This window comes from Chrysemys picta, chromosome 10 (genome assembly GCF_011386835.1).
Source record: "Chrysemys picta bellii isolate R12L10 chromosome 10, ASM1138683v2, whole genome shotgun sequence".
Lineage (NCBI taxonomy): Eukaryota > Metazoa > Chordata > Testudines > Emydidae > Chrysemys > Chrysemys picta.
This window is the reverse complement of record NC_088800.1, coordinates 7,709,031-7,729,091: the sequence shown is the minus strand read 5'-3', so window position 1 is coordinate 7,729,091 and position 20,061 is coordinate 7,709,031. Positions and strand designations below refer to the sequence as shown.

Genomic DNA, 20,061 nt, shown 5'->3' with positions numbered 1-20,061 from the left:
AGTGGGTGCCTAAAGTTGTGCTCCTGAATACATATTTAGGCACCTAGGTAAATAGCTTGATTTTCAGAGGTGCCCAACAACAAATTCTCTTCAGGTACTCAGCACCTCTAAAAAATCAGACCATTATTTAGGTGCCTAACTGGATTTAGGAATCTTAACTTGAGACACACACTTTTGCAAAGAGACCCGATTTAATGGAGTCACTGATGAAGAAACTAAGTGTGGTGGTGGTGTGTTAACTGTCCTCAAGATATGAGCAAGGCACATGCAAACTGGACTCCTTGTTCATAACACTGATTGCAGCTAGGTTGGAAATGTCTGTATGTGCCATGGACGATTCCTTGCTGGGAACAAAGTGATTTGAATTGTTCGTTTAGGTCCATTCATTCTTTCTAGAAGAAATTAACCCCGTGCGTACGAGCCAGCCTAAGGGCTATGCAGCACTTAAGAGATGCATAAGCCTGGCCCACTGCACAGGGGTGCATTTCACCTTCCATGCATATGCTGAATGTGCTGCTGATCTTATTTTATTACCTTGTAATGCTTGTTTATGTATTGTTTGGTTTCCATCACTGCTGTCAATGTTATCCCAAATTCTAGCAATACAATAAAACTCCCTTCCAAAGAAATAGCCATACCCCATCTATGGAGGCAGCTAATTGCTTAACTGTCTGATATTTGCCTTAGGTGGACATGTTCTCCTATGGAATGGTCCTATATGAACTATTGTCTGGACAGCGGCCTGTGCTCGGACAACATCAGCTTCAGATTGCGAAGAAGTTGTCTAAAGGGATCCGGCCCATTCTGGGGCAGCCGGGGGAAGTGCAGTTCCACAGAATGCAGACGCTCATGATGGAATGTTGGGACACTAAGCCAGAAAAGGTACAAGGGGGGCCTGACAATTGATGCTTTTCGACCATTTATCTACTGCTTGTTACCGGGGCAGCCCTCCTCTACATGCTAAGGGCTAGATCCTCAGCTGGTATCAATGGGCACTGCTCCGCTGACATCAGTGGAGACGCTCCACCCGTTTACACCTGCTAGTGATTGGGCCATTGACTTCCATTGACTTCAGTTTGGGTTCCATGAGTGGAGCAACGGTATGCTTACCCTTAAGGTGAAATCATGGCCTATTGAAGTCAATGGCAAAACTCTCATTGACTTCAGTGGGGCAAGATTCCACCCTTGATTACTAAAAACCACTGATGTGTCATGCTGTGAATACATCTATAAGGAATTCAGGAGCTTTGAAAAAAAGACACCATGGGGACAGGAAAGGGTTTCAAATACAAAAGGAGATTACACTGTACTATATCTTTCTTTAATCATTTTGCATGTTTGGAGCCACAGTCCTTCACGTAAGGGCCAGGCAGAGCTTTGATTTACAAACACTTATACTCTGTGATGAGCGTAGCTCTCTTCCCTAAATTTTCAAAGCGCAAGAGGCTCATAGATAAAATCCTAATGGGAGAGGGGTGGAAGGAGAGGGATCGGCCTTGATTCTTGTAATTTATGTTGGTTTTACACTGAAATGCAAAGCTCAGGGACACCTATGGGACAGGATTTTGAAAGAAGTTTAAGGGATTTGGTGCAGATTTGGGCACCCTTAGGTTCTTTTGAGCTCCCCAGCCTATGGAACTATAGATGTAATAAATAGTGATTATTATGAATGTATTGTTTATTCTTGACCTGCAAAAGAATCTCTGCTGTATACACACTATTCAGCGTATGTACTTTTTTTTTTTTCTCAGCGTCCATTGGCCATTTCTGTTGTAGGACAGATGAAAGATCCTACGTTTTCTACTTTCATGTACCTGCTGTGTTGTGGGAAGCAGTCTTCCTTCTTTTCTTCCCAAGGCCAAGAATACACTGTGGTATTCTGGGATGGGAAGGAAGACACCAGGTAGAGGGTTTGTTTTTATCCTTTTCTATTCTTCCTTGCTTTCACTATTTGTTATTCATAGCATTTGGTTGATTACTTAAGCCATACATTATTATTTCTGCTCCCTGATTGGATAACTAAATCATTTTAGACAGGAGAGTAACAAGTTATGCACATCTCGTACATATTTCAGAACTTATAACTACTTATGCTAAAATAGTTGCAACTTCTGGGATTCATATACCCGTTTTTGAATACCCAGGGTTTGTTCAAATACCCATATAAAATCAGAGTGAATCATAGTGAAACAAACATAGTGCTTTTATTCACAAAAATATTCATTAATCAAATTTTTAAAAATTATGTTACCACCTCAAGGGCCTTCATCCTTTCTTGATGTGTCACTTCTTTCATTTAGCCAGCAAAATAATCAGAGTAACAAGACAACAGTTGGAGTACACTTAGCAAACAGTTAATAGCAGAAAGAGCTTTTAAGTGTCTGAAATTTTTTCCCTTTATGATATACTTTCCTCTCCCCAAAAAAAGATTAAGAGCATTTTATACATCTGCAGGATGATGGGTAGCTAAGGAGCTGACAGTATGCATGATCTGGCCAAAAATACTAGGCGAACTCCAAATTGTACAGTGTAAACACATTAATTGCAAATACTTGCTAATGCCGTTTTACTGTTGGCACCGTTGCAATAGCAAATTACATTTGCTCCTTTCAGAAACTACACGGTGGTAAATACAGAGAAAGGACTCATAGAAGTGGAGAGAATGAGCTGCCCAGGAATGAAGTTATGCTGCCAGTTAAAAGTTCAGAGTGCACTATGGACTGCCACAGAGGTAAACGTTATCTGAAATGTGAGCTCTTCTTGTTGGTTGTGTGCGCTTCATTGCCCTACTGGAGAAATCTTTATTCGTGTGTGTTTATAAAGAAACATGCTATTAGCTTAATAAATTAGTAATGTAAAGCTCAGAGAATCAGCATGACAATGGATGTCTCAAATGGGCAATCAAACTTTACATCTGCTTTCTCACTGGTATATTGTTTCCACCTGTTATTTAGCTAGTGTCTAGAGCCTACTGGTCCCAAGACCATGGTTCTGCTGTTCTGAATGAACATGGAAACGACAGCTGTCCAACATAAAACTGTCCCAGGTTATAGCACATCAGCACTGAGAAATTCTATCTGATAAAGAATCCTATCTGTAAGTCAGTGTTTCCCAAACTTGGGACACCGCTTGTGTAGGGAAAGCCCCTGGCGGGCAGGGCCGGTTTGTTTACCTGCCACGTCCGCAGGTCCGTCTGATCGCTGCTGCTCCAGGCCAATGGGAGCTGCTGGAAGCGGTGGCCAGTACATCCCTTAGCCCGTGCCACTTCCAGCAGCTCCCATTGGCCTGGAGCAGCGAACCACGGCCAGTGGGAGCCACAATCGGCCGGACCTGCAGACGGGGCAGGTAAACAAACCAGCCCGGCCCGCCAGGGGCTTTCCCTACACAAGCGGTGTCCCAAGTTTGGGAAACACGGCTGTAAATGATAAGGGGAAGGGGTGGACGAAAACACATTGAGACTGGGGATTTAAAAAGAGGATGAAGGGAGTTGGAAGTTAGTGGGAAATGGGGGCCTACCTCTCCTATGCCCTTTAAAATCCCTGCCTAAGAAGATAAGACCAAGATAGCGCAGTGGATTTATCTCTCTAGGTCCCTATCTACTCCTCAGACAGAACTATGTTGAGTGTAACCAGGCTCTGACACAAAACAAGAATGTTCTTGCAAAAGCCGTTGAACCATTATAAATGAATTGCTAAAAGTCAGAGCTTCACAAATGGAAAAAGGGCTAGATGAATTGGGTGAATTATTTGTAATAGATCATTCAATCAGCTCTAATTGCGTGTGCATGGACACTGGAGCTGAGTGAAAATTGGAATTTACATCCCTGCAGGTAATTCTGATATTTTGACATTTTATTTGTCCTGAATCAGGTCAAAAAAAGTTAAAATATAGGCATTTTTCACAGAAAGAAAAGATCAGAAAAATTTAAATTTAGAAAGGTTGAAACATTTCATTTTGACATTTTTGATTAAAAATTAAATATTTTGACAAATGAGATATTTTGTTTCAACTGGAACTGAAATTAAAAGTTTAGTTTTAAGTAACTTCATAATTAAACTGCATCTTCTTATGGTGCCACACCGTTTCCTCAGAGCTGTAGTTCTGTTTTTTCATGCCCTCATTCTTTTGTATGGGCTGGGCTCCCAGGCTGGACTACATCTTCCATGATAAACCCTACAGCTTGTTCAGAGGGGAAACTGCAGTGCATCATGGGAGCTGTAGTGCAGCCAAGAGGCCCAGTCCATATAGTAGGGTGGGGGCATGAAGCATCTGAACTACATCTTCCATAAGGCAATGCAATACCTCAGGGAGATGCAGTTTGACGTTGAACTGACTCAAAATGAAATATTTTGGTTCAGTTCAGCAAACTAACCAAAACAACATATGTAATTTTGATTTTCCTGGCAGAAAATTCCCTAATAACGTTAGTAGATGTGAACTATGTGTGGAGTCAATCATATTTTCACCTGATTGCAGATTTGGTAAAAATCTGATCCTTGTACATTGCATTAAGGGGAATCCAAGCCTCTCCAGCCAGATCACAGAAGCCAAAGCAATCATCCGGGAGAGGACTTTTAAGATAAAAGTTGGCCAAAAAAGAACTAAATTAAATCCAAAGTGGAGATTTTTGACTTCCAGAAATACAAATTGGACCGTTTTATAGGGAACAAATTTGAGACAGTTTACGTGTTCATGTGAAAAGCAGCTAAGTTAAATTATTACTGAATTCAACATAATTTCATCTGCTCTTGTTCATTTGCAGGACCAGAAGATTTATGTATATGGCTTACAAGGCATGTGTCCTTTAAATACTCCACAAAAGGGATTAGACACTCCGGCTACCGTGAGCTGCTTCTTAGCGGTGCCTGTTATAAAAAAGGTAAAGAGGAATGTTTCTCACCATTGGAAAAGGGTATCAGTTGAACCAAAGGCTCTGCTTATGGAACCAGGAGTCCAAGATAATGTTGTTTTTCACTATCCTCTGCATAACTAAAGGACATTGCTGTGATCTCCTCTACACTAGAACTTGCTGGCAGAGCAAAAAGAGCAGTTTACAGGTCTCTGCTTCCCAGCCAAGGAGAGCAGAGGCCTGAAAGTGGTATGGAGAGAACTTGAGGCAGGAGGGTCTAGAAATAGCACTTCAGAACCTGCTAGGGTGGTAGTCAAAATACACCTGCTTTCTTTACATTGAAGCTTTCCAGCTGCATTTCCACCCCATCATTAGAAAAAATTTAGTGTAAGTGAATGAGAAGATGGGTAGAAGGGAAGTAACTGAGTGATTAGGATAGATACTGGTTAATTCCTAATGTAGGACTTGAGTATTTCTTTTAAGCGCATATTTATTGGACAGTCTACATGCATATGCATAAGTATCTCCTATGCCTTAGCAATAGCCCTTTTTCTCTTGGGTTAGGAATTTGCATACAACAAAAAGGCAGGCTAGGGATATTATCTCCCCCTGGTAATAACAACGGGAGGCATTACGTGGTGTATAGCTAGTAGTCTTATTTTTGGAGACATTTAAAATCCTAGCATGAGCAGGCTCTTAAGAGAAATGTGGCATTATTGGCTATTACCGTCAAGTTTTAGGATATATATAAAAATATTTTCTGATTGGTTAGATTATCCTCGGTTTTACCTGTAACAATCTAGAGTGAAAAAGTCACATTATTATCCATTTATTTTCAATATCTCTAATTATCTGAAAGCTTATTCGCATGCCAACATGCTATGTCTAGTAACTGCACAGAACAGTTTTCACAGTGGTAATGAGGTTGTGGGGAGTTATTTTATACCCTGTGCTCATTCTGTGTTACTGTGCATTTCTGATTTAGTGGCTCAGACTGCTGTATAGTTAGTGAGATGTGTCCCTGAACAGAGGGTGAGCGCAGGGTTAGTGTGCGCTGCTTACATCCCACCTCGCCCTTCGGGTAAGTGGGATTTTCAGGGTGCACAGACCTGGTGCTGACACAGGAATGAATTTCACCTCCTGGGAGGCTGCTCCTGTTGACTTTTTCTGGCTCCCAAAGCTACAGAACTTTTCCTCCCCAATGTTTGATGCCTGACACCTGACTTATCTTTCTTCTGCTACCTTGTATTTTGTCCAGAAGAGTAGAATGTGCCTTTCATTTTGAGACTTTCTGCTGTCACACTGATTACAACCCTATGGGATTTCTAGGGGGTCCTAGGTCTCCTGGATTCTTTCCAGATTGTGATATGTCTAGTGACTGTAATAAATAATTCCAGGCCCTACAATAATATTGAATCTAAACAATTCTCCCTCCCCGTTCCCTCCCCCCCGCCCCCATTAATGTCCTTTCAGCAGAATTCCTTCTAGGATATTTTTTTCTCCTTTCTGTGTATGGCCTTATCTGTGTATGGCCAGGCCAATCACCAGGAGGAAGTGCATGCAAGGTCTGCAAGAAGCTAAACTTGTTTACAAGAGTTGACAATTTTGCTGAACAAGTCACATAAGGCCTGTTGTCTTAATCGGTCAAGCTTGCTGTATGGAATAAGCCTCTAAAGAGAAAAGAATCTTGCGCTAAGGCAGATGGGAACATCGGCCTTTTCCAAGCACAAGAGCCAGCTAGCTAATTAAACCTGAAGTAACACGCAGTCAGATCACTGCCCTGGGATTTTGCTCATAAGGGAAATACTTTTGACTGGCTACATTTGGGAAGACAGATCCAAAAGAATAGTTTCCCATGCTTCTTTTCTCATCCAAAGGAAACACCATAGACATTTGAAAGGCGCAGAGTGAAGCCCTGAAAATAAACCCTCCGCCTCAAAAAACAAAAACAAAACAAAACAAACCACCAGAGGAATTGAAAGTGTAATTTTGGTGGTTAATTTTTATGATTAATTCTGATGACCAGATAACAATAAAATCCTCCAGACCCCCCCCCAAAAGCAATTTCCTTTTCAATCTGTTTCCAATATTTTCACAAAGAAAAGCAAGAGAGAGGTTGGAACATGTGTCGGGACCTGGCCTTCATAAGGAGCCTAGAACACAAAAAAACATTTAAAAGCTGTAGCCTGCCAAAGTCTTCTGTGCCAGAAGGATCAGCCAGGGAAATGGGATGGGGGAGTGACAAAGTCTGTGTTGTTTGAGGACTTCGTTTACCTGGTATCTGGTGAATTCCAGTAGGCTTTACGCCGTACACTGTACTGTAGTTATGAGGACAGAACGTCTTGGCGCAGGCTCACCCTCTGTGCTGTACAGTATGGCACACGCCCCCATCTAGAGGCCATTCTCACTGGCACAGCTGGACTTTTGGCAGGCCAGAGGCTTCCAATGCAGTTTTGTTTCTGTGTTTTCGTTGGCTCTTCTCTCCGCTAATATGTCGCAAGTGAATTCCAAGAAAGTTACTTAACGTTAATGGAGGCTGCTGTGCTGCTTGGGTTTGGTCACTTTTTTAATACCATGGTTTGGAGAGGTCTGCCTTGCGTCCACCACCTCCCAACACACTGGTGCCTTGATAGCATCAATGAAGTGTCTAGCCCTTGTGAGCATGTGGCTTTCATAGCTCTTGCATGTTAAGTGGCTAGCACTCTTACCTCGGGATATGCAGTGACAAATGTGGGTTCAAGCCCCTTCTTGGGGCAGGAATTCTCATGCCATGCTTGCCAAAGTGTTGGGGGCAACCTCAGTGCCTGAATAAAACAGGTTCTAATGTCCAAGGCTTGAATCATGCTGTGGCTGAGCATAAAATGGCTGCTGAATTTGCCTCCACAGTGATGGTGTTAACGTTGTCTCAGTGTTTTGTAATATTCCTTGGGATATATTGGGCCCGATCCCCAGCTAGTATAGTTGACGCAGCTGTGTTGACTTCAGTGAAGCTATGCTGAATTATACACACTGAGAAGCTGGCCCATTGAGTCTGAAAGCTACCTTGTTCTGTTCTGTTGTAGCTGACACTAACCAAGGAGATCAAATAGACTTTTATGATGCTAAGCCAAAAGAAATGCATCGCTTGCTAGCCAGCCTGACTTCTCCCAAGGCACTTAGTTGCGGAGGAGTTGAAAAGATCTAACAGTGACTCAGAGCTGGGGATGAGGGCGGAAGGAGTGAAAGGTCAGAGAATAGCTTTCACTGTCCAGCTTAAAGCCTGCTAAAATGTGGCTAGTAGAACTGACTGACAATTCCCCATCAAAACTCTTTAATGTAAAATGACCTTCTGTGACGTAATGTTTAGGACACCCAGATCTGCGAGCTACTCTGTTATCCCTCTGTCTTAGCAAGAGTGAGAGCTTTGCTACCGCTAAGCTGTGTCAGCTCCCTGATGCACCAGCCTTGCAGCATACTCTTCAAGACTCTGCCAGTCTAAACTTGGCCTTGCAGGTAACAATCAGTGAACCTCAGTTCCCCACAGATATCCCACTGCAGTGTCCCGTCACTCACGGGACACTCTTAGAAATTTCTATGTTCGCTGCCTCCAAAAGGACAGAGCACACATCAGCCCATCAGGAGACTCACACTTCACTTTAATACACAGCATTGAGATGATTTTGTAACAAAAGAAGACTAGGTTTGTTAACAAAGAACAGAGATCTAAGTGACACTAAACAAGGGGAAAAGAGACAGGTCTGGTTACAAACAAAACAAAATGAAACACGCTTTCTAGTGACTAAAACTTAATCTTAGCAAGTTACAATCTTTGCCTAAGCAGTTTTCTTACTCACATAAAGTTACCAGCATCTCCAGCCTGCCAGACCAGGGGATCCAACTTTCACAGGTTGCTGTTCCCAGTGTTCTCTAAGTGATGGGTTACTCTGTCTTTTTGCTCCCCTTTGTGTTATGGATATAGATGTTGATTTTTGACCTTTTATGACCTAAATGGCCTGTGACTCACCTCCTTGTGTGACTGCCCTTCTCCCTGTGTGATAAGTTAAGCTCTGTGGAGGTGCTTGGGCTAGAATTTCTTAGGCCTAGTCTACACTAGGGGTGGAGATCGACCTAAGATACGCAACTTCAGCTACGAGAATAGCGTAGCTGAAGTCGGCGTATCTTAGTTTGACTTACCTCGCGTCCTCACGGCGCGGAGTCAATTGCTGCGGCTGCCCCGTCAACTTTGCTTCCGCCTCTTGCCGAGCTGGAGTACAGCAGTCGACGGGAGAGCGATCGGGAATCGATTTATCGTGTCTACGCTACACGTGCAGACGTAGACATAGTTATACTCGGCAGAGGGGCCTCTAGGACGGCCCTTGGCCTTGGAACTCATTCCCCCTGCCTTGGTCTGAAATCGCCTGAATTTGCTGTCCTTTTGGGCATGCTGCAAAATACATGTTTGTACCAGGAGTGGGTCCTGGTTTGAGGGTTGGTACCTAGGAAGGGTAAGGTACTTGTCAGGGTCAGGCTGCTGGGTTTGGTTTTCACAGTATGATAAAGTGTTAAGAGGCACCAAGCATCTGGGATAGACACATTCTTACAGTCTGATACATTGGAAAAACCCAACTCCCTTTCTGTGAGGTGAGCGTTATTCTATCTGTTTCACAGCTGAGGGAGCCGAGACATAGGGAGGGTTCTGGCATGTGCCCATGGTCACACAGTGAGTCAGATTCCCAAGATACCCATTTCCCCGTCCTCTAACTGCTGTCTCCCAGGTTTTCACTGTCGTTGGGATGACCAGGCCAGGCAGAAGTTCTGACAGGCTGTAACATTCTCTCTTGCTGGCTGTTTTGTTATACTTTGAGCATTCTGCCGGGGAGCAATGTTGCAGAACAGCAATCTGTGCTGTGCATAATTTAACACCTGACTTTGGCTGCCACACAAAGGAGACCCTCTAGCTGTGTGTTGTGGGCTGCATGGCCCATCTTTTCTCCCATACCTGTAAGGTGATGGGGGATGGGTAGGGCTGGGGAGAGGGAGTGAGGGGATTGTGTGTATAGGTTCATTAGGTTTTTTAGGTAGTGATGTTGTTGCGGGGTAATTTAATTTGCTTTTGGGGTAACGGATCGGTCTATTCTGATATTGTTGGGGCATCCAGAACGTTGGGTCGGGAGCTCTCTTATTGCAAAACAGTAAACGTCTACATGGAGAAACAAATCTCTCTCCCCCACAGAACTCCTACCTGGTGCTGGCTGGACTGTCAGATGGACTTGTGGCAGTTTTTTCAGTGGCACGTGGCATCCCAGAGGACAGCTGCTCCTACTTGTGCTCACACACTGCGAATAGGTCCAAGTTCAACATCTTGGACAGTGATCCCCGGCAGAACCCCTACCCTGTGAAAGCCATGGAAATAACAAACAGCGGCGCCGAGGTCTGGTACAGCAATGGCCCTGGGATTCTCATCATAGACTGCGTGACCATAGATATAAACAGGAGGCTGGAGCCCTACAACCCTCCATCTGTGATCACATCTATGGCGTGTAACTCGGAGTACCATGGGGAGGAAGTGATTTGGTGCCTGGATGATAAAACGAACTACCTGGTGATGTACCATACTGCAACCTATCAGCTCTGCGCGCGGTACTTCTGTGGTGACTGCAGCCCTTTAAGAGACATGTTTACAATCCAGCAGCCTTCCGCAGGGATCCCTGCTACAACAGCTGTACACAGGACGGTGCTTGAGAGTAACTCTCTGGCTGATATGAGCATTATCTACAGCCCGGAGCTGGGCACACAAATATTAAACCATCAGGACTCCCTCACAGACTATTGCTCCGTGTCTTCTTACTCATCCTCCCCTTCTAACAGAATAACTAGGTCCTTCTCCAGTCTGCCGAGCTCTCCTGCAAGCTCATCCAGCGCGCCTTTCTCCATGGATTGCGAGGAGTCCGACAAGTTTCATGAACTTATCCCTTCCCCAGACAGATCTGAAAATGATTCTACACCAACAGATGAGAACACATCTCATCTCCAAGCTGTAAAGATTCTTCCAGTAAAAGACCTCATCTGGATCCCGAGGTAAACACATACTCAGCAAACCAGATCCGAGTCACAAGTGGAGCATGAGTTAGTTTGGCTTTAGGGAAGCTCTCAAGGACTTGGGTTTTGTTTCTAATTGTAATTTCACATCAAACTTACCCAGGGCGGTGTCTAGCAGTAAGATTCAACAAAAAAAACTACGTAACTGTCCCAGAATTTCAAGTTAGAAACCAACATTTCTACAACTTTTGGATGGTATCTAGCGTTGCCCATTTGGCAAATTTGAGGTCTGGCAGGATTGTTTCCATTAGGACAAGAAATCCTGATACAAATCAGGTGTATTCTTGGTGCCATGGGTTAGCGTGATGTGTGTGTAAAGAGAAGGGGGTTAGGCTTGAGCCTGAGTGCAACCCCCCTGGGCCTACATTGCAGTGTAGATGTACCCTAACCTGCACACACCCTGCTGCCAATATCCCTGCATTTGCAGCCAGAGAAACCCCTCAGTCCACATGGCTTAGTGCTGACCTACCAGGGCCTTCACTGGCCTATTGCTTTGAGTGGGCAATTGTCGGCAATTGTTTTTATGACATAAGGAACTTGATTGCTCCTCCTTTTGAGCCTGAAAGAGAGTGTTTGGTACACCCATTGTCTTTAACCAGGTCTGTGAGCCTCTCTGGATTTCAGACCTACCCCCCTGCTGGCAGCTTCAGCATATGTAATCGGAAAAGCTACTGTACAGTGCTTTCCCTGCCTGTCCCTGGCCCATGTTGTTGAGCATGATTGTCTCACTTTTGTCTGCAGGCGAGGTGGCGACATCATAGTTATCGGGCTGGAGAAGGAATGTGGCACGCAGCGCGGCAGAGTCATTGCCGTATTGAAGGCCGGAGAACTGGCTCCCTATGGGTGAGATTGAATTAGAGCCTGTATTGCATGTTCACAAAGGATTCCATCAGGGGAAATATACCATCAGTGTCAGGGTGCAAGGCCTGCAATCCTCCAATTGGCCTCTCTCCCTTCGGGGCATTCTAGTGTGGATTCTATGCCATAGAGCAGGGATCGGCAACCTTTGGCACGCGGCCCGCCAGGGTAAGCCCCCGGCAGGCCAGGCCAGTTTGTTTACTTGCTGCGTCTGCAGGTCTGGCCGATTGCAGCTCCCACTGGCTGCGGTTCACTGCTCCAGGCCAATGGGGGCTGCAGGAAGCAGCGGGCACCAAGGGATGTGCTGGCCGCCACTTCCCGCAGCCCCTATTGGCCTGGAACGGCGAACCACGGCCAGTGGGAGCCACGATTGGCCGAACCTGCGGACGTGGCAGGTAAACAACCCAGCCCGCCAGGGGGCTTACCCTGGTGGGCCGCGGGCTTAAGGTTGCCAATCCCTTCCATAGAGCAAGCTCCCAGCTGGAGGAGTCACTGTGATTAGGCTTCAGTTACACAGACAGGCCCTCAGTGCAAGTTAGAGCAGCCCTGAGGCTGGGATGGCCCAGGATTGGTAGAGCAGAGCATGCCCTGAGGCTGGGATGGCCCCTCCTGCTCCTTATACTGGAACAAGCAGGAGAAGTTGGGATAGATCCTCTCCCGCATGCCAGATCAATCCAAATTGGCTTTTCAGGCAATGGTCATGATCTGCCCCAGAAACATCATAGCAAGTTACACCTCCAGAGCACTAACTGGCTGCCTTGTTTCCCAAGCTGGGATCAGTGTGAAGATAGCGCCTCTCATTTTGCAAAAGGTGATGTTGCGATAACTCTTGGCCCAATCCTGCCAGGTGCTGACTTCCCTGGGCTTTGCAGGCACCCAGCACCTGGCAGGAGGTCCTCAGTGCTCGGCAGACTCAGTCCCTGCGTGAAGAACAAGAAGTGTATTTACTACAGAGCGCAGTGCTTGTCTGTGGCTTCATTCACTCAGAGCAGGTTGACGTTCTGGCTCTAAATAAGCACCTTTGTACCAGCTGTGGCTCCTGGCACTCTGTGGAAAACCGTTATGGACATTAATTTAAAATGCTTCATGTAGCAACTGAGCTTCCAAGTAAATAAATAACCAGGGTATAGTGTTGGGGGGGGGGGTTGCTGACCCTTTAAACACCCATATGTGATTGTGCTATTCATGGCAAGACAAAGCAAAGAGAAGTTAAGCTGGGCTGTGTGTTATGAATGGCCATTTATTAATAAACGGCACAGATAACATGAAATCAAAGCCTTCCTTTCATTCACTTCCATGTCATGTCAGGTATAGTGCTTGGTCCCTTTTATTGCCTGCATAGGCCCATTTAGCTAGGTGGACTCGTTTCAGAGATTCACCTTATTTAAAAAAAACAGGAAGGAAAAGTATGGGGAGTCGAAGACCAGATGAAGTGGCCGTTGCTAGACGTGTCCCATTTTACAATATTGCAGCCTTGCTGATTCAGGCACAAAGTCCATCGGCTCATCCTCTACCAGCAGGATGAATATGATGAAAAATCCAACAATATTGCTCTCCCAGTGACAACAACTTACTTCCCCTGGGTGTGGAGGCGTCTGCAAGGCTGCAATATCACTAAGATGGAGCCAGATACTGTACTGTGCCTCTGAGGAGTCGGGGGGAGGGGGAGAGATAAGGGTGACTTCCTGGGGGACTGCTCTGAGTTAGGACAGCTTCCCCACAGCTGCCAAATACCAAACTCTCTAGCTACTCCTGCCATTCCTGTTTCCCCTGTCCCTGTGCTGGGGCAGGTCTCTTTCCTTTACCCCAGCGCTCCTTTATCAATTCTGCCACCTTTCCTCCCATTGAAGAGTCCCCCACTTTGTGAGCAGCCCCATTGAAATCAATGGGATGAAGGTCTGTCGAATCTGGCCTTACATTACTGCACGGTACTGCTGTAATCAAAAGAGCCTTGTAGAACTATGTCACTGTTGGGGTTTTTTGGGGTGGTTTGGGGTTTTGGGGGGAGGTGGAGGTGGCTATAATGTAACGAGTAGTTACACTACTTTATGTTTTCCTGTGTTAAATATCTCCAGCCCTCTTAGAAAAGCAGATTCGTTGACTGTAAGACAAACCCTAAGCACTTTTGGGTCTCACTTTTGCGAGGCTGTCTGTTTTCTGGGAGAGCAGCACCCCAGTTCACACTCCATTCTCCAACCCTGTTCTTGCTTTCCCAGGGCGCTGGTCGAAGCTGCTATCGTAGCAAGGGACACTGTTGTGTGCTGCTTTGAGAACAAAAACATGGAATGGTGCCTTGCTGTCTGGAGGAGCTGGGGTGCTCGAGAGTTTGACATTTTCTACCAGTCCTATGAAGAGCTGGGAAGGCTTGAAACCTGCATGCGAAAAAGAAGGTAGTGCTTGTCGAATTTAAAATCCAGCATCCAGGAAGGATGGACTACAGGGAACAGAAACAGCATTCCAGCCTGGGCACTTTTGTATCCTTAGAGAAGGGTTTGGGTTGTGGGTGTTTTTTTTTTTTTTTTCCACATTTGCTGCTAAGGAACACTGCAGGGCTCTTGCAGAAGCTATCTCCCCTGCAGTGTATTTGCCAGAGACGCAGAAGACCAAACTAGATACCATTCTGTTTGTTTCTTCCTTTCTTTTCAGCAGGGGATAGAGATGTATTAAGTCCAGAAAGCGGGTGGTCTCTCAACAATATTGCTCTAATGTGTACCACCCTCCCTATCCCTCCACCCATTTCCATTCACTTCTGTCTTTTGAGCCTCCTTTCTTCCACTGTAAATTCCCTCACAACCCCCGCACATCTGGGCAGCTGCTGCTTAGGTCCTCATCCAAAAGAGCTTTACTAACTACACAGATATGCATCTCTCTCCCTCAGAGACTGAGCTTTTACACAATACTCCTATCACCTGCTGTCCCAATGGGCAATAATCCTTCAGTGCCCAATGTATTTCCGATCTGTAAAAGATATTGTGATAGAGTTACTGTGAAAGACCCAAAGATGATGATCTGCCAATGAATACTGCACAATCTCAGTACATTAATGAGCTATTTAATTGCACTGTTGCAAAGTAAATTGTACATAGATCGAATTCAGAGCAAAACACGTCAGCATTTCAGATGCTTTACCAGTTGAAGGGAGTAATTTAATCAGCAGAACTTGGAAATGGTCCTTGTCCCTCTGTTACTTTTCTCTGTAAATACATTTGGAAGTAAGCTGAGTTTACTGGTATATAAAAGTGTGTTATTTTTTAGATAGAGGTTCTTATATAGTTTATTTTTCACATCACTAAGGTCACACTGGACCCTGGAAAGCATTGTACCCGGTGTACACACAATCACATTATCATAGCATGTACAGAAGAGTGTAAAAAGTGAATCAACTCCTGATGCGTGAATGTGTACTGTGTATTGAACTGTTTTTATACTGAGAAACTTATACTAAGTTTGAACATATCTGCAAGGCTGCTTGATGTAGAATTAGCAGGTTAAATGTCAGATTTACACTTTTACTGCAGGCTGTTAAAATAACCATCAGAAGCAAAATGTATCTCCAAATAAACAGACTCCTCCAAGAATTACATTGCGTCAGTGTCACTGTTTATTGGCAGCTGGTCACTGCATCAGCCACTGGAGGCTTGCACAGCTCCATGATCAATTCAAGAGTTGTTGCATCTGATTAAAATGCAGGCTTTCTCTCTCCCCCACTAGATATCTGAATGGCGGGGAGAAGACGGGGTCCCTCCCCCTTGGATTCTCCAGCACTGCTAACAAGAGTATCCCATAACTGAGATATTTTAAACCACATCAGGGTTACAGATACAATCTGCCTGGATACCAGTTAGGAATGGTGCAAGGGACTATGGGTATTAAAAAAACGACATTTGGGAAGGACCAAAAGCAGCCCCATGAATGTGAAAGACCTGATCCCATCCGCTGTGCTACTGTATGACACAAACACTTTGGGGAGAAGCTGGACTCCAACTTAAAGCTATTCCAACTGTAGAGTGGGACTTGGAGCCATTGAGTAATGCAGCTTGGATGATCCTTCCTGGAGCCCCTTCCGTCCGTCTCATGGTGATGGGCAGGGGTTACTTGATACAACTGCAGTAAAGGGGAGCACGACACACGGAGAGTGAAACGCTAAGGTGCCAAATCCCCAGCTCGTGTAAAGCAGAGTAACTCCACTGCAGGCAATGGCGCGACCTCCGCTGAGGCGTAGCCCCCAAAATAGCTACATTTGTAGCAAGCGATCTCGTCAGGCTGGAATTGTGTCCGCGCCATCCAATCCCAGTCCAGACACTAGCACCAGAGTGCGCTCAGCTAGACAGGCTGCGTAGACCCAGAAAACATCTGGGGATGCCCCATATTTATCAGAGCAGAGACGACTCAGCCCCTGCATGGAGGTTGTATTCAGTGTGCTCTGCCAGCCTCCACCATGCCATTGCCTCCCCAGGGTGGGGCCTGAGAAACCAAGCCGGGGCTTCCACAGTGAGCTATACACTAACATTAAGCCCGTTTGTACCGTGTCCCAGGCCTCCTCCATTGGATGGCAATAACAACCCCTAGTTGTTATGTAGCCCTTCCCATCTGTACACTTACAAAGGAGGGCAGTATCATTATCCCCATTTTACAGATGAGGCACCTGAGACCCGGACAGGCTAAATGACTTGCCAAAGGTCACCCAGCAGATCAGCAGCAGAGCCAGGAATAGAACCCAGGTCTCCTGAGTCCCGGGCTGGTATTCGAGCCCCGAGGGAGACGCATTCAATAGGTGAGAGCCTGAATGGTTGTAAAGAGCTCTATAAGTGCTTATTTATTATTATGTTATTAGCAGGCCTTAAACCACACAGAGGCCAAAAATGGGCTCGAACTTGCCAAAAGCTGGTGTGTTCCAAAGCAGCATTGCCTTGTACGTTTCTTTGAGAGCAAATAATAACTCAGATGATCAAAGCAAGCAGGAAACACCAGCAATCCGGACACATGTCGGAGGGCAGGAGAGAGCCGAGATGGCTGAAATGTAAGCATCTGTTCGTGCACACCTCGCATTCCTTCAGCAGTGGGAATTTCACACTGTGGTGGCTTCTTTCTCAAGCAGTAACTCTTGCGCATGCATTCAGGCCGCACGTACTACTGTTTCCCCAGGCCTGTGTTTGGCTGTGCGCTATGTGGGCTTGATCCAACACCCAGCTGAAATCAATTGGAATCGTTCCATTGACTTCAGTGGGCCCCGGATCAGGCCCCGGTAGCATGAAAGAGTCTCTGCTTTCAGCAGTGCGGCGTAGTATTATTATTAGTTATTACGTACCACCTGTGTGCACAGCCCTTGCCTCCCCCTCTCCCAAAAACTCTTACCATCTCCAAAAGCCAGCCAACAATTGAGCAAGGGCCACCCCGGGAATGACTAAGGGAGGGGGTTATACTGGTCACTGTTCTCGACTCACTTCTTGTGGGCAGCTCAGAGCGTGTGGCTCTTAGCAGGGAGGTGAAAGAAGTGAAGAGGTCTTCACCCAGCCGAGACCATTCCAGGCAGTGGGGGAAAGTTCTGAAGCCAGCAGTGGGACGTGACCGTGTAGGTATAGACTGGAGCTCTTGACCTATTTCTGTGCTGTTGACCCTCCACGGTCGAGGTAAAGCAGCCTGTCATTTGGAGCAGGGAGAACGTCTCCTGCCAATTGTAGAACCTGCTTGAGTGCAGGGGGCTCGAGGTTTAGAACACAGCACTTTGCGGGTCTGGGCCGATTAGCGGAGGGGGTGGGTGACGTTCTGTGGCCTGCGGATTAGATGATCAGAATGGTCCCTTCTGGCCTTACCGGCTATGAGACCTGCGTTCCATTGGCTCAGGCATGAAAACCAGTTCTGGGGGCTGTGCAGATGGGGGTGCTTATATTTTATTCCCTGGTTTTCCTTGGAGCAGGACAAGACCTGACTGATTATTAGCACGGGCCTCTCTTCAGTTAGCAAGCTCTAGGCTGATGTAGTAACGCCCCAAAGGAAAAAACACGAGCTAGAGGATTAAAAAACAATTTTCATAAGACTCCCCCAAACTCTGCAACTCCCATCCCTCCCCCCAATACAACCCAGCCACAATCAGAGCAGAATTAATCCACACCGTGAGGCCTCTTTCTCCACTGGGCTGGATGAAGGGCACAGAGTGGATCAGGTCATGCACCCACTCCATGTACGTTGAAAAGCATCATTTGTTTAAGACAAAAGGATATTGTGGAGCAGGAGTGCAGGGGAAACAGCAGGGCCAGGTTCTGGTTAATAGTGTCATGAACTCAGGCGTCATTCAAGATGAATAACAGCATCAGGATCTGGCCCAAAGATTGCGCTGTCAAAATCAGTGGCTGGTAAAACAGCAGCTAGAGGGTTAGAGCCTTTGGGGTGGGGATCTCCCCGGTTAGGCATTCCAGCCTCAGGGAGAGGGAATTCAGACCATTTGCAAGTACTGCCCAAGAGGCAGTGCATTTGGGCAGTGTAGTTTGATATCTGTTACAACATATTTTTTTAAACAGAAAGTGAATTACTTCCTCTGTTGACCAACTGGAGCAAGCCCACGGCTCAGCCTTGTTTTGTAAATTGTACTAAGTCGAGGCCTGTAGGTGCACATTTTCTCAAGCCCCTCTCCCTGCTGCAGGAATGTATAGAAGGGTTGCAGATGCCTCAAGCCAAAAAGCTGCACTCAAATTAGATTAATCCATCACAGACAATAAAACCCAGAGTATTTTTAATTCTGTCAATTAACAAGAAAGCCTAAATAAGGAAATACACAGGAACCATTTTCCAAATGAATGAATGCCCTGTTAGACCACTCAGCACAGGAATAGGCTACAGCAATGTTGCTGTTTTAAAAGGCCAGTCAGTCACTACAGGAAAAAAGGTGAATCAAGGAAGATTTAAGAGACACCTCTGTAGGGCTCGAGGCCTAACTATCCTTCAGGTATGACCATGTCTTCAAGGAATCCAGGTTCATGATGGCGGCGTTAATGCTACTAAAAATGTGTGGGCATTTCTGTGTTTGCATACACTGCCACGGAAAATCCTGCCTGTTTCACCCCACCCCAAGTTTATTGACACCATTGCCTATACATAGAAGAATAATATCCCTGCATCGTCCTGAATACACTACAGTCATGTTTAATCAAATCAGAATAGACACGGGCTACCATTTGAACATAGCTGTTTGATAAGTGTCTTAACCTCTCCTCAACTTACCTGACAGACACATTACTAGCCTGGCTCGTATCATTAGCTACTTCAGTGGCAAAGAAAAGTGTAACAGCTCCCGTATTTCAGCCTTGCAACGGCCTTAGCAAATTGCCCACTTAGTTCCATGTCCAGTGCGGCTCAGGAAGACTGAGCACTTAGCTAGATGCCGCCAAGGGGACACAACGTGTTCCTGCAGGTGAAATCTGTTCCCTAGTCTGTCGTGGGGCGTGCACAAAGCAGGTCTGGATTTTTAAGTGCTTAACATTTAATCAGATGTCTTTTATCTACCATTAAAAAAAAAAGCCACCTGCTTCTAGCAGTATTCCTCTGTTTGAAACAGGGATCAACAACCTTTGGCACATGGCCCATCAGGGAAAGCCCCTGGCGGGCCGGTTTGTTTACCTGCAGCATCCGCAGGTTTGGCCGATCGCGGCTCCCACTGTTCTTTAATACGCAATTTTAGTTGCCTTGCATGTGATTACTTTGTGGCATTCATTAATAAAGAGAAAGCAGAGCGCTAGCATAACCAAAGACAATTAAGAAAACATTGCAGAAAGACAAGGTCGGTGTAAAGGCAAGCGACCGGAACAGGGGAGGCAACTCAAAGCCCCAGTTCTTTGCCAAACGGCACTGATGTTAAAGGAAGAGACGCTAATGAAGGGCAAGTGCAATTATAACGTAATGAACCCACCACAACTAGCGCGAGCCCATCTCTTCGCTAATGGAGCCGTGGGTCTGCCCTCAGCCTGTGCTGGCTGCATGTAGGGCTGAGGCCTCTCCGCGGCTTTGCTCATTAGCTCCCAGGGTCGGTCTGATTTACTGGTGTAAAAAAAATCTAGGCCCAGGTTCTCCCCCAGGCTCAGGGTGCTTTGCTCTGTGTTCTCTGCACACGTGACCTTACAACTGGTAACCAACGGCTCCTCATCACACAGAGCTATGACACAGGGAGCATGACCAGGGAATGGCCACGGTTTCCCTGCACCCCATTAATCTCCAGTCCTTGGCAAGCCCCCGTGCATTGGCACTGTCCTCAGGCTACTGTAGTGTCAGGGGCTCGGCCTGGT

General features: G+C 46.0%; 2 protein-coding genes across 18 annotated transcripts in view; one reads left to right on the top strand and one right to left on the bottom strand.

The window, feature by feature from the left end:
- LRRK1 (leucine rich repeat kinase 1) overlaps positions 1–15,363 on the top strand; it is a 112,052-nt gene extending 96,689 nt beyond the window's left edge. For 2 of the 6 annotated variants that reach the window (XM_065558100.1, XM_065558099.1), the window contains exons 29-35: positions 688–882; positions 1,752–1,903; positions 2,614–2,731; positions 4,763–4,879; positions 10,062–10,906; positions 11,669–11,770; positions 14,002–15,363. In XM_065558100.1, coding sequence (XP_065414172.1) covers positions 688–882; positions 1,752–1,903; positions 2,614–2,731; positions 4,763–4,879; positions 10,062–10,906; positions 11,669–11,770; positions 14,002–14,179 — 1,707 coding nt within the window. In that variant the 3' untranslated portion in view covers positions 14,180–15,363. Of the gene's footprint in view, positions 1–687; positions 883–1,751; positions 1,911–2,613; positions 2,732–4,762; positions 4,880–8,195; positions 8,342–10,061; positions 10,911–11,668; positions 11,771–14,001 lie in introns of those variants that run through there. The other 4 variants (XR_010590690.1, XR_010590691.1, XM_065558101.1 and 1 more) reach the window with 4 other exon arrangements.
- LOC103305902 (uncharacterized) overlaps positions 1–20,061 on the bottom strand; it is a 76,479-nt gene that overhangs the window by 9,566 nt on the left and 46,852 nt on the right. Inside the window, exon 4 of one of the 12 annotated variants that reach the window (XR_010590702.1) lies at positions 15,048–15,889. The exons of the other annotated variants lie outside the window; for them this stretch is intronic. The gene's annotated coding sequence lies outside the window, so the exon portion shown is untranslated. Of the gene's footprint in view, positions 1–15,047; positions 15,890–20,061 lie in introns of those variants that run through there. 12 annotated transcript variants of the gene reach the window in all.